Source organism: Echinops telfairi, unplaced genomic scaffold, assembly GCF_000313985.2.
Source record: "Echinops telfairi isolate 266 unplaced genomic scaffold, ASM31398v2 ScPeMD7_2;HRSCAF=8, whole genome shotgun sequence".
In the NCBI taxonomy this organism is placed as follows: domain Eukaryota; kingdom Metazoa; phylum Chordata; class Mammalia; order Afrosoricida; family Tenrecidae; genus Echinops; species Echinops telfairi.
The window spans coordinates 66,427,270-66,436,410 of record NW_022103898.1 but is presented as its reverse complement, the minus strand read 5'-3'; the positions used below and the strand labels follow the sequence as shown (position 1 = coordinate 66,436,410).

General features: G+C 45.6%; 1 protein-coding gene across 1 annotated transcript in view; it reads right to left on the bottom strand.

The window, feature by feature from the left end:
- GRIP1 (glutamate receptor interacting protein 1) overlaps nucleotides 1-5,365 on the bottom strand; it is a 232,348-nt gene extending 226,983 nt beyond the window's left edge. The window contains exon 1 of the mRNA XM_045288907.1: nucleotides 5,311-5,365. Coding sequence (XP_045144842.1) covers nucleotides 5,311-5,365 — 55 coding nt within the window. The remainder of the gene's footprint in view (nucleotides 1-5,310) is intronic.
- Between the last annotated feature and the right edge of the window lie 3,776 nt (nucleotides 5,366-9,141).

Here is a 9,141-nt window from a genome sequence, read left to right as displayed (position 1 = left end):
AGCAGCTGCTAAGCTACTGGGTCCCTTCACTTATTGGTTAGAAAGACAGAAAAAGCAAAACAAAAAAAGCACTTTGTGCAGTTGTACAGGATCTCCATTTTTAACAGCGGGGAGACAGGGCGGGGAGTGGTGGCACGGCAGCCGGGCCACGATGCTCATGGGTGCCCGATGCTCATGGGTGCCCTCGAGAACACAGAAGAAAACGTTGTTTACCCTGAATGAAATCCATCACAAAGGAAACCATGTTTCTTGACTTCCACACCACCTGAAGATCTCAGAGCTTGTGGCTGCCAAGGGTCATGGGTCGGTTCCGACCGACGGCAACCCCGAGCACAAGGGAACAGAATACTGCCCGACCCTGTGCCCTCCTCACAGTGCTCCTGTGGGGATCCCACTGTTGCAGCCACGGCGTCAAACCGTCTTGCTGAGGGCCTTCCTCTTTTCACTGCGCCTCTACTTTACCAAGCCTGATGTACTTCTCAAGTGGTCGTTCCTGGCAACAGGCCCGGGGCCTGGGGGTCAGTCTCCAGTACTAAGGGAGGGACTGAGTACTAAGATAGTCAGCTTTCAGGGAACGGCGACTGAATTCAGGCTCATCGTTGTTTCACAGGACCGAAATGGAAACCCTGTCCTTGACTACTCCTGGCATGTGGTGGTGAGGTGGTGGTGGGATTTAGGGTGCTGGGGGAGCTTGCTTACTTCTGGGAAGAGAAGGGGGCTCAGCCACAATGAAGTGATCCAGAATTGTGCAGTCAGAAAACTCAGAGACAGGCCATTTTAGGCTATGACTAGCATGGGATGGCATGTGGCGAGAACCACGGTCCTTTTCAGTTCGGCGGAGCAGGAACACGGTGTGGGCATTTCCCTGCGCCGGGCGCTAGCTCTCCAGCTCCCCCGGTGGTCGGATGGCACATTCTACAACAGGAAAGAAAAGGGACGCATTTCCTGTAGGATTAGCTGTCATGGGGTTTGGGCAAGATGACTTCTTTATGTCTTTCTCTCTTTTAAAAATTAAAATCATGTATAAAGGCACAGTGTCCCCGAAAGATTTAACATATATACACTCCATGAAATGATCAAAACCCTCCTCTTCAATCTTCAATCATTATTTAATTTATGTATTTGCCTGTTAGTTTATTGATAAGAAAGGACTTTATATCAAGAAAGAGTGATATCAAAGCAGTGGCCTGGCCAAGTCCAATGCAAGTCCATGGGTCAGATGCCAACTGGAAGATTCCTAAATGAACCTTCATCCTCGATCAAAATCGTTTTCCAGGCCTAAGGAAAAGGGGCACCCTCGATCTTCTCTGAAGGCAGGCAGCTTCTGGGTTCTATAGAAAGCTCTGCTCTGTTCCTGTGCCACACTGAAGCTATTGCATGATCGCTGCTTTCAGCCAATCACTGAGAATGGGTTACATTTTCTCTCCTCTCCTAACCCCATGAACTGGTCCCCATAGTGAGGCTCACACCCGTAGGAGCAGGGACGGCCTCAGCTTGAACGGTGGAGGAGGAGGCTGTGCCGCGGGTCCATCCGATCAGCCTCTGTCCCATTTAGATCGGTTCTCCTTTTCCACTCAGCTACCTTCCCTCGTCCTTTTGTTGTTTGTTTTGCATCTGCAGGGAGTTAATGTCTACCCGTGACTCTGCAGGTTTCCTTACAGTTCTGTAATTCAGACACAAATGTGCTTCTATTCTTAAAGGGGCCAGGCCTTTATGCTTTCGCATTTTGGTGGGGGGTGGGGGTGGGGAATCACCCACACAGAGCATACCATTTTAAAAACAAACACATTCCAGTGGTTTCTTAACAAAGATAGACCGTCCCATAAAACCATGTGAAGCACAATCTCATAGTCATTTCAGGGAATAAATATCACCCACACAACCAACATTCTTACTCTGATCTATGATCTAACTCCTAGTTTCTCTGCACCAGTGCCGTGGGACTCCTCGGGAGCTTGGCAGGGATGTAGAATAGCATGCCTATCTTTGACCCAGGAGATTTGCACTTAACCAAATGTGCAGGTGGTTTGTGTGCACATCCAAATGGGGATGCCTGTGTCCGATTGAGCTGAGCAACAGCAGGTGCACAGGTGGGGAGGGTCTGCACCTGTCTGGATGCTACATGGGGTTTTGTCTGTACCAGTACATGTGAGGAAGCTGGCGGGAAGACTCCAAGAGTGTCCTACAGTTATCAAATCGATTATGGCAAGATTTCCTGAAGTAGTTTGCAATCTCTTTCATTGCAATGTTATGGTTTTGAGTGAATTCCATCTCTTCTGGAGTTACCTTAAATCCTTTAACAATGGCAGTTGTTCTAAAATGGCAGTGTTATGGGTGCCCGGGGTACATGTTAAGTCACCTGACCTAGGGGAATCGATTGATTATCATAATAACCGATTAGTCAATTTACACTTTAGGTTATAAAATGCCAAACCAAATCCATCCCCGGGGAGTCCATTCCAACTCACAGCAGCCATACCCAGGGTTGTCAAGGCTGTCAATCTTTCCGGGAGCAGACAGGTGCATCTTCCTCAGTGGCTAGTGGGTTTGAACCACTGACATTGTGGTAGCAACCCTGTGCCTAGCCCCAGTGCACCACTAGGTTTTCTGTTAGGTTGAAAAGAAGATCAATATTAGGATACTACCTCTGGAACCACAGCCTAAAGGTCTAACTAGCGGAAAACAGCAGGAAATGGAAAACCATTCAGTGCCTCACAATAGGGGAGGTGGGAGGGATCATCTTCTCTTGGGAGCTTTCTTCTAAGATATAAGGTCTCCTGCACAGAGCCCGACCCTTGATCTGCACACAGGGATCAATAGGTCCATCTGGTCAACCTTGAGGTAGCATCTATGGTAATTGTGCCGCTTGATGATGCCTGCAGGCATTGGGAAAGAGTCATATTTCCAGCCAGGTTAATTTGTAAATCCTCTCTGAAATTAATGAGCATGAAATTGCACATTTTCTGCCTCTGGCATTCCTATTGTTAATGTGTCTGAATCACAGATGATAACTCAGGCTCCTTCCTCGTACTGTTTCCAGGAAGGACAGATGAGCAAGAGTTACGACAGCCACAGACGGTCTCCTCACCACAGAAGCCACATTCCTATAGGGCCAGCCTCTGCCCATAAAGCTTGTTTGCTTTACTGACTCAGATCCCGATGTCAGCCTTACAAATTCTTAAATTCAGTACAGCTTTCACAGGTTCTGTATGGAGGGGAGTTGATATATTTGACACCTGGCATTAGATTATGTCAGCTGGCAATCTGGGTAGAATAGTCTTATACTAGGAAATACTAATAGGGTCACCAAGTTTTTAACATTAATCCATAAAAATCTGGCAAAAAATATGAGCTATTTCAGGGTATGGCCTATTTAAGACTACACTTGGGAAGTCTTGTCTAAAAGTTCAGCATTCTTTGAGTGTGTTGGTGCTGTGGCATGAGGCTGAGTCGATTTTGACTCGCAGCAAACCTATATGACAGAGTCGAACTGCCCTGGAAGGCTTTGTAAGCTGTAATCTTTATGGGACCTCACGGCCAAGTTGTTGTGTGTTTTTTTAATCTCCCAGGAGGCTGCTGGTGGGTAAGAACTGACGACCACTATTTAACAGCTCAGTTTAGCCATTGTGTCCAGGGTTCCGTATTATGGGTAAAAACAAGCTAAAGTATATTGGAACATTTGTGGTGGGGTTATAAAAAGAGAGAGTTTGATTTTACATAACAGCAACTCTTGTTGGGTGAGGAGCTGGTGCCACTGTTCGATAAACACAGGACTGCTAGCCCCCAGGTTGGTGGTTGGAATTCACCAGCCGGTGTTCAGGAGAAAGCTAAGGTTCCCTGCTCCCTGGAAGTGTTACAGCCTCAGAAACCCCATTTGAGATTTCTATCAGTCAGAATGGACTTATGGCAGGGCTTTGGGTTCGTTTGCTTTCAGGGCTGCATTACAAGGAGACATTTAGAGAAAAGTCTCCCCCTTTATGTTTTGACCAATGAATAATATAAGATTAAGCCATCATTTTAGTTTATCTTGATAATAACTTAGACTTCAATAAGTTTGGGGGGAATATGATTTAAAATATCATCTATATTTTCTTGATTTTAGAACTTACTTATACAACAGAATACTTAAATGTTTTACTTTATGAAAAAGATTGATAGTCCCCCCCCACCACTAACATTCTAATAACAGTGTGCACCAAATTCAAAATGGCATCACTTAAATGATCAGACTTTTTGAATTTTTGATTACTGGTATCCTTTTTCTTTTGCCCTCTCTCTAGGACCTTTTTTGCATCAGTGATGCAAATTGCAGAGAAAAAGGTCTAAGTTGGTTTTTTTTGTTGTTGTTGTTGAAGGCAGGCCTTCTGAGAACTAAGAACCTCTTCTTTGACATTTTACTGCAAAGCTCTAGAAATTTAGAAATTTCTCTAGAAATTTTCAATCTGACAGTGGTTAGCCTGAGGTCAAAGCTGACAGGGGAAAAAAGCCAAAAACAAGAGAAAGTAACTGCAATCAGGAGGGGTTTATTCTAGGGGTGCCCACCCTTGCGTCTGGTGGGGAAGAGGCCTGGGGTCCTTGGATAAAGAATGACTTCACCTCTGTCTCTGGGGGAGCACGCTCCTCTAGGCTGCGGTGGCGAAAACCGCCCCGAAGCCTCCGGCTGTTGCAACATGGTGGATTTGAGCACTTCAGGCAACTTTGAAGCCCTCTCTTTCCTTCCTTCCCTCCCTTCCTTTTCCCCTTCTTTTCCCTCTTGTGCCACGTTTAATGCAATGGAAACAAATGTCAATGGCTGAAAAATCACTAGATAGAAATAAATGGTTAGTTCATCAAATATGTTGGCAAATGGAGCCCAGTGGCTAAGGGCTCAGCTGCTAACCAAAAGGTCGGCTGTTCAAACCCACCAGCTGCGGGAGAAAGACGTAAAGATGTAGCAGTCTTTTCTTGCAGAGGACACCTTTAGAACCCCAAGGAGCAGTTCTATGCTGTCCTTCAGGGTCACTATAAGTCCATATGAACTCCATAGGATTGGGCACATATTGCTGGTTTGATTTTCGGCTTACTGCTGGAAAAATTCTTAATAGAATAAAATAAAGTATTACCACCACTATTTAGACTCAGTTTCCTAATATAAGTTGGAAATCTACCTTTCCAGATAACATCCTGGTGTAATAAAAAGGAGGAAGCATATACCACGTTTACTAGTGTACTACAACCAGTGTACACCTTTATAATCTGGAGTACACTGCAGAGCTGGGTGCACAAACCATCCTTGCCAGGGTCCCTGATGAGACTGAGGACATGGGATACCTGTCACCACATACGTGGTGTGATTCCTGACTGCTTCCTCATATCCAAAGGGCATAGTGGCCTTGCGGACATTTTTCTTTTTAAAATATATTCTTAGTGGCAGACACTGTACATGTCACACAATCTAACCATCCAATCACATTCAGAAGTGTTGCACAATCACCACCACAATCAATTCAGAACATCTTCTTCTTGTCCTCTTTGTTGTCCGCTCCCCATTTCCTCACACCCTCCCTGCTACGCCTCTAGGCAATTATTAACCCAGCTCCTATCTTTACAGATTGACCTATCCTGAATTTCATGTACAAAACACCAACAGGGAGCCAAAACAAAACAAATCCCAATGATAACGACTATACAAAACAGAGAAAAACCTCAATGGAAAAGAATGTCGAAGATAATAAAAACGGAAACAACTTTCAAATGGGTCAATGGGGAGATCCAGCGCTTGGCGTTGCATTTAGCCTAGCTACACCTGCAAGCCTGTTGTTCCGAAGGCTGCCTCGCACACGATGAGACAAACCAAAGCTTTTCCTAGGCGTCGGCTTTCATTAAGCTTTAAAACAGTGAGGGAGAGTGAAACAGGGGGTGGGACTTCATGTTAATGAAGAAGACAGATTAAACCCCAAGGGAGCGGAGCAAGGCCAACTGGGAGGTGAAAGTGAACCCGAGGTCCAAGTCCTTGTATAAATTACAGGTAGAGAAATTAGAAGTTGTGGGCAATCATATAGGATGTCTGGCTTTTTCTGGCACCATACATCAATGCTGTGGTTTCCTGTACTGTAATCCAAATAATCTTTTACATCTTTTTTAATATCTGAGTGTTGCCTCAGTTTATTAAGTAGTTCAATCGGAGAGTCAACTATTGGTAATAGCAATCATAGAACCTTAAAACTAACAGTGACCGAGCGCTAACTGTAGGGCAGCTGTCTTCAGGTTGACTCTGACTCGTGGTGAGTCCCTGGGTGATGCCAAGGGGAATGTGCTTGGCTGCTCATTGACAAGTTAGTGGTTCAAGTCTACCCAGAGGCAACTCGGGAGGAAGCCCAGGAGACCTGCTTCCAAGTAACCAGCCCCTGAAAATCCTGCAGAGCAATTCTCCCGAGACACAGAAGGTCATTGTGAGTCAGAATCACACTGTGAGAACTGGCAACCTGTAAGCCTGCTAGCTGCAAGGTCAGTGGTTTGAACTCACCAGCCACTCCTCAGGACGAGCTAGGGCTAGCTCTTCCTGTAACAATGTACAGCCTCTGCATGCTGATATACTATATGGACTGTGGTAACTCCCTGCCATCGAGTCAATTCCGGCTCACGGCAAGCCTATATAGGGCAGAGTAGAACTGACTCTGTGGGTTTCCAAGACTATAAATCTTTATGGGTATAGAAAGCCTCATCTTTCTTCCTCAGAGCCGCTGGTGGTTTAGAACTGCTGACTTTAAGGTTATTAAGCCAACACGTAATCCACTATACTACCATGCCCCATAGGGTTGGTATGATTTGGAGCTGCTTTGGTGTCAATAGGCTATGACAGAAGCAGTCTAATCCTTTAGAAGTATAGTCTTATGTATCTGATAGCAATCTAGTAACAGAAATGCAAAACAGGTAAGTTCACTTTACAAGAGGATTCTTGATTTCACAAAAGAATTCCTCTAATTTGTTCATCCTAAATGGTGTTTCCATGTTGGCTTTTAAACGCCACAGCTAGTATGGTCTAACCTGGGCAGGAGCACCAGGGTGCGCTCAGTACTCTGTTTCCAACCTCACATGCATCATCAATGCAAACATGCAAACACGATTTTCTGCTTGAAGGATGAGGATACAGAGTGTTACAGAGGAGAAGTAATGTGTTTAAGTTTACCCAGGAAGCAAGGTACTGAAAGTGGGCCGCTCACTTACATGTCTTTGTAGAGAGTCGGGGGTGGGGATGTCTTTTGTGGTGTTCAAGAAGAAAGGGTACAGCCTCCAAGAGCTGTCAGTGCCATGTCTGTTCTAGAAATTAGCAGCAGATGGGCCTGGGGCTGCCATTCAGAGATCTCCTGGGATTTCAGGTGAGCCAAGGAAATGATGTCCCAGGCACCTTTTTGGTCCCACTTCCTTGCCATGAATTCCAGGTTTAATTTGTGGTGTAAGTGTCAAGGTTTGTGAGTCACAGAAAGGACCCTGGGGTGGGGGTGGGGGGAGGAGACAAGGCAAGGCTTTGTATTCCTTAAAGAGGCACAGTCTCAGGAACCCATGGGGGTGGGGGGGCAGTTCTACTTTGTCCTATAGGGTTGCTATGAGTCAGCATTGACTTGATGGCAGTGAATTTGGTTTTTGGTGTAAAGAGCTCACTAGCAAGAACGGACAAGACCTGGTGGACTTTCTCTTCCTCCCACTCAGTGCTGGTAATTCTCGACTGATGGAGCATTCACCAACTGGTTGGAATGAGGGGAGGGGCTGGTCAACTCACAATGAATAAATGCTGGGACACACTTTCCTCCCTTAGTATTCCTGGCAGCTTGCTCATGGTCTGTTGCTTACAATATTTCAAATCTTTTATTAATGCTCGCATAGCCAGAGGGGGCAATAAATCTGGGGCCAGACGCCATCTAGCAGAGCAGTGAAGTGGCCATGGGCTGTCTGTTAGGACTAAGACTGTCCCTGGGGGCTTCAGCAGCCCTGGTGGGGGACATTTGCTCCCCATTCTGGTGACCTCTCATGGCCTCAGCTAATTTTAGGATCATTCTCGGCACCCACTTCTTTACAGTTTTTAGTTTGGAAAATGCTCAGATTTAAACTCAGTGTCTAAGCACTGGCCTGTGTGCCTCTTCGCGATGCCTTCTTGCTCCAAGGGGAAAACAAAAGTTACAGTTGGATGCCTTGGGAAGAACATATTTTATACATATGCCTTGAGCGGTCATGTATTTTGCTTTAATAATTCATTGCTACGTCACCCAGGAGCAGATGACTGCTTTATCAATGGACGACATGTGTTTTAAATGCACGATGGAGGCAGGGTTTATCATCGCTGTGAAAATGTGGAGACTCTATGATATTCCTTAACTGAAGCCCTACTCTGGATACTTTCTGGCTTTATGTTAAGAGGCAGTGATTACACAGACAAAACCTCATAACGGTATTGAACCAGAAATAATTTTGGTATGGAAAACACTTAGACTGTCTGTGATGCACAAGAATTCCACTATAATGGAACGCTGCCCCACCCTGTACTAGCTTTGGCATTGGACAAACTATTCTCTTCGGGCTTCTGTCTTCTCACCTATTAAATGAGAATCCTTCTTACCCCTTATCAGGCTGTTGGGTTGTGCATTGTACATTATGATGCTAACCAAAAGGTGGATAGTTCGAATCCATTCAGTAGTGCTGCAAAAGAATGGTGTGGTGGTCTGATACCACCAAGAGGCCCTACAGCACCCATGGGGTTGTATGAGCAAGAAATGACTCGATGGCGATGGGTTTGGTTCTTATACCGACACTACTGTTTGGCTATGAGGATCAAAGAACGCACACCTTAACACTCCAACCCCAGCCATTGAGTTTCTGTGGCTGTAATATTTATGGGACCAGAAAGGCTCATCTTTCTCCTGCACAATGGCTGGCGGGTTTGCACTGCCAACCTTGAGGGTAGCAAGCGAAATAGTGTAAATAAGACACCAAAGCATGATACTAGCCTATATTCAAGAGGTGGTGGCTCCACCCCTTCATCTGTTGTGCGAGGAAGCGGAGTAACGGACACAGCCAGCAAAAGTCCACAGATTCTCTTTCTAGCATCTGTGAGGCCAGACTGCTTTGCAGTCGTCGGTCTGTTTAGCCCAACTGCAAGAACTTTTT